This window comes from Nestor notabilis, unplaced genomic scaffold (assembly GCF_000696875.1).
Source record: "Nestor notabilis isolate BGI_N333 unplaced genomic scaffold, ASM69687v1 scaffold21236, whole genome shotgun sequence".
Classification (NCBI taxonomy): domain Eukaryota; kingdom Metazoa; phylum Chordata; class Aves; order Psittaciformes; family Psittacidae; genus Nestor; species Nestor notabilis.
The window spans coordinates 7,429-12,106 of NW_009931707.1; the positions used below are offsets into that span (position 1 = coordinate 7,429).

General features: G+C 44.7%; 1 protein-coding gene across 1 annotated transcript in view; it reads right to left on the reverse strand.

Annotated features, from left to right (window-relative positions):
* Nucleotides 1-2,466, reverse strand: part of ZCCHC10 (zinc finger, CCHC domain containing 10) — a 6,005-nt gene extending 3,539 nt beyond the window's left edge. Inside the window, 3 exon segments of the mRNA XM_010016037.1 lie at nt 52-93; nt 1,994-2,151; nt 2,419-2,466. Coding sequence (XP_010014339.1) covers nt 52-93; nt 1,994-2,151; nt 2,419-2,466 — 248 coding nt within the window.
* Between the last annotated feature and the right edge of the window lie 2,212 nt (nt 2,467-4,678).

Consider the following 4,678-nt stretch of genomic DNA (forward strand, 5'->3'; position numbering starts at 1 on the left):
GAGCAAGGTCACACACAGACACTGCACCCTCTGCCACCAGCCCCCACGTACCTTTTTTTCTTGGTCTTCCTTTCTGCAGTGCTTTCTCCAGTGCTAGTTAAGGGGGGAAAACAATGGCTTTAATTAACACAGCAGGAAAAGTAAACACATAGCAGCACAGTGGAGCTCAATTTAAACTGCTGGAAACTGGCATCTCACTGGCAGAGCCACACTGCCCAAAATTCATCTGGCAGCTGGTCTCAGTCACTGTTCAAACCAGAAAACAACAGGAGCTACAGCTCAGGAAAGAAAACACACAACAACAAAGAGCAGCAATTTACCTCTCATTTTCCACATTAAGTACGTGCTCTTCTTTACTCTTCATCTTATATGGACAACAACATTTTGGAATGGGACACAAGAGTTCTGTATAACCATATTTAACAGTAACTGAACTGACTGAAACAAAGGGTAAGCCATTGCATTAGCCTGTAGCTTTCCCTGTGCATTACTTTCAAGTACGAAAAGACACAGAACTGTATCTGCATTGATGCTTCTCAGCGTCTTTGAGATTCCCAAGTATCCATACACTCATAGAAAGCATTAGTGGTAAATGGCCCAGAAGAAAGTTTCTTTTAACAAAACACTAGGGATTTGGGTTTAAAACCAGTCTTCACTTCTGCATTTCTCAGGGTTTTTTTATAAACCTCTTTCAGTCAAACCCACCAGGCACATGCTCCTCTCAATCCACTGCAGATACACAGCACATCAATCAGCCTGGAACATGTGGGATTCAAGTAGTCCATCATACCCTTACAACAAACTTAATATGCCCCTGATATATGAGGAGGAAGCTGTATGTTCTCTTGTGAACCAGGATACTTTTTCCTCAGCTGAAACCTATTATTAGAAGCCACCCTAAATACACAAAAATAGAAGTAAAACATGCAAGTAGGTTTCATCTAGAGATCAGGCAGCAGAATGTTGTGATAAAGACTCCAGCAAAGGGTAGAAAGAAAGAATAGTGTAAACTGTACTGTGTTTCAATAGAAGTACTCAATGCCTGTTGTATGCCAGAGTCACTTTTTTCCCCCAATTTTTTATTTTCACACAGATGGTATGAGAATACGAGAATACTTGTATTATCGAGGCCCCTACTATAGGTAACCAGGTGTTTCACAGGCCGGAGGAGTCACTGCGAGTAAAAGGAACTAGATCCCAAAGCACCTTTCATTAGTCTGGCTGAGTAACCCGGGCTGCCGTGGCGCAGGGCGATGTCTCCCTCTAGCGTTTACCGCTTGTGTAAGTACGGGAGTTCACTACTCGGGGGTTACACAACAGAGCGGCCAGTCAGTCTCCTGCGGATCAGATCCGCATCACAGCGCTTGGTTGCTTTCCCTGTGTCTGTCTCCAGAACCATACACAAGAGTCAGGCGTCCTGGCTGTGGTTCGATGCAGACACATCGCTCAGGAACAAGCGTTTTCTCACCTCTCCTCCCTCCCCAACTCCCTCTCCAGGGTGGGTGAGCAATGGGCTTTCCTGACACCAGGAAGTGAGACCTCCATAACATCCATCACAATCATGGGATCAACACTGGGCAAATAGGAGGATCCTGGAAGAACTGCTGAAATGAGTTAATGCTGAAAAGTCATGTATGTGGTTGTCAAAAAGCAAATATTAACCTTATTAGACTCTGTTTGCCTTCTGGTTACTGATTCACTATTAGATCTTCAAAGACGATGACACAAGTACTCTGAAGCAGACCCAAGTTCTCTGCAGGCAAGAAATAACCCTCCAAAGCAAGCTATGCAAAGAGTGAAAGTGTGCCCTCAGAAGTTGTTCTTCCTGTGAAGAACAAGCTTCATTCTTGAAAGTGGCTCCCTCATGACACAGTTAAGGAGCCCAAGAGAGTTTAGGATTATATGACCACTATGAACCCAACCCAACTTAACCAGGATTAAAAACTGCTCCCACCTAAGCATTACTTAATCTTCCTTTCAGGAGAGGACTTACCTTTGCTGCAGCAACAGTTGCTTTTCTTTTTCTTTGAGGATTTTTGCTAATTGAGCTGTCCTCGAAGGTCTGTGCAGGTATTTTCTCTTCCCTGTACATTCATACGTCCAATGTCCAAACTCTAAACATTTCTGACATCTTACATGCTGCTTGTTTGCCTCCCTAAAAAAAGGCAGAATTGCTTAAGTGACTGATTCCAAGCCTGTTCTGCCTATTGACAAAGCATTATTTTTATCATGCAGATTCTTAACAGTGTATGTAATGATTGAAGCAGACATTCAGGGTGCTTTTAGCTTAAAGCTGGCCAGCAACAGGAACACCACATATATACAGAATTTAGGCAAACACATTCCCATTTATTAAAGCATTTTCATACAGCGGTTTATGAAAGAGAACAAAGAGATACTCTTCCTCTGTTCCAGAACTTCAGCTTGGATCTTCTGCTAAAGCAGTGAATGCTGAACGACTGACATGAGCTGTCAGCACACAGCACCTGCACCTGAGCTTCACTTCCAGTTTTACACTAGCTGCTGCTCAGCTGACTTCCAGCCTCCATCCCATCGACTCAATTGGCACAGCTTTTAGCATTACAGCATGTAACTGTACACCAGCTATTGGGAATGATTGCTGGATAGTAACAAACTGCACACAGTGTAATCGCATGTGGTTCAGAGACAATAAAAGTTCTATTTTAGAACCCTGCTAGCAAAAAGCAAGACTCGGATTTGGCAATGAAACTGCCAAATCCTTATGAAGAGCCCGGGACTCGGAGCTGCTCCTGGTTGTAGCTTATTTGAACTTACTAGGATTGATCCAAGCCTGGCAGAAGGTTTATCACAAAACCCAATCAGATTCCTGCTCACTTTGTGCAATGTAAAGCAAGCAAGGCTTCATGTGCTGCTCTGAACCACCCCAACACCTGAAGTTTTAGCGAGCATTTTACATCCACATTTCAGTTCTCAAACTGTGGTAAAGTCCTTTGACCATTTTTCAAAGCCAGTTAAGGAAGAAAACTCCTATTTTCACGTTCTAGCTCCTACACCCCTCCTGAAGCTTTGCCATCTTCTCAGAGGCAATTTCCTCCTTCAGACAAGGAAACCCGCACACAGGCCAAGTGACTCGGCTCAAGGTCAGAACCACAAAGCAGCTTCAGAGCCAGCGCCGAGGCCAGGGCTCTGCAGCTCCCACAACAGCTCAACTGCAGCTGCTGTGACTTGTTTACACCTTTATCACTTGTTCCAAAAAGCAAACACCAACTTTTCAAGGCCAGCCCACCTCAGCTCCCTGCGGTTCACAGCCCACCTCAGCTCCCTGCGGTTCACAGCCCACCTCAACTAGGAGGAGGCTCCTGGGCTCTTCATGCAGCGAGTACGAAGTTACAGACCAGAAGCATTTTCCTCTCAATAGGAAAGCTGCTTTCCAAGGCAAGGTGTGAACTGCTTCTCATTCAACTCTACCATAACCTTTCATGACAGTTCTACTGCACCTGGAGGGGAATCTTGTTCTGAACATCCATGCAATGCAGACGCTATTTGCCTTCATAGTCCTGCCTTAGAAATACTGATCTAAATCAGCACAGAAAACTAATCAGACTCACAGCCTGCACTGCACAGTTCACTCACACTCCAACAGGAGGCAGATGTCTAGTAATGAAGAAAAACCCAATGTCTTTCAATGGTTTGCTTTGTTTTACCTTGAACTTCTGGCCCTGCCCCAAGAGCTACACATAAGCAGAATGACAACACTCCTTCTTCAACATAAAACCCCTCAAAAGCACGTATTTTTCCATCCCAAACTAGCCCAGAGCTGCCTCCACAGGAACTGGATGGAATTTTAAGGCAACGATAATGCAGCTCACTATTGGCAGGGGTTTAGCACTACTCACAGGGCCAGGGCAGACAATTCTGTCCCAGTGAAAAAGATAAGGATCAAGCCCAAAAAGAGTTACCAGGAAAACATCCGACTGGCTCAGCACCTGCAGAGCTGCAGCACCTCATCAGCACAGAAAGGTTTTAATGCTACAGAAAACCACGAGACTGAAGGAAACTTGCAGCAGGATCCATGCCCAAAGACTGGCACGTTCAGAACTCAGCACTACCCATCGAGCAGGGACATAACAAGAAAAGAAATAACTCCTGGGCTCATAAAATAAGAACTTGAAAGAACAAGCATTCCACAAGCACACTGGAATTCTGCTACTTTCCATTGCAAATACCAGGAAAGGGATTACACTAAACAACGAAAAAGGCAAGAGAACAGAGAAGTTACCCGTACTCTAGCCAGCAACTGTGACCAGACCAAAAACCCCAAACACCCCCCAAAAACTGAAACACGAGAAATAAATTATTCTAAACAAGAAAAAAAAAAGACAAAACCAGAACACCCCAAACCAAAGCAACAAACAAATGAAAAGCCAATGTAAGCAATACATGGAACACAGGCGTTTGCTGTACTCAACATAAACAAGCAAAACCGTTGGATTTTCCTCATTCAGTGCTCTGCACTCACCTCATCCAGTCCCCGCCCCCCAGACCCCGCCGGTATTAGGGAATTACGGGATGCAATATGCCTATCTGAGGGAAGGAGACTTGCTTTCTTTTCTGCTTTATCCCTCTCTTGCAGAGTTCTCTAAACGCACCATAACACGAGCTGACAACTGCTTGTCTTCACCTGACTCTTGAGAGC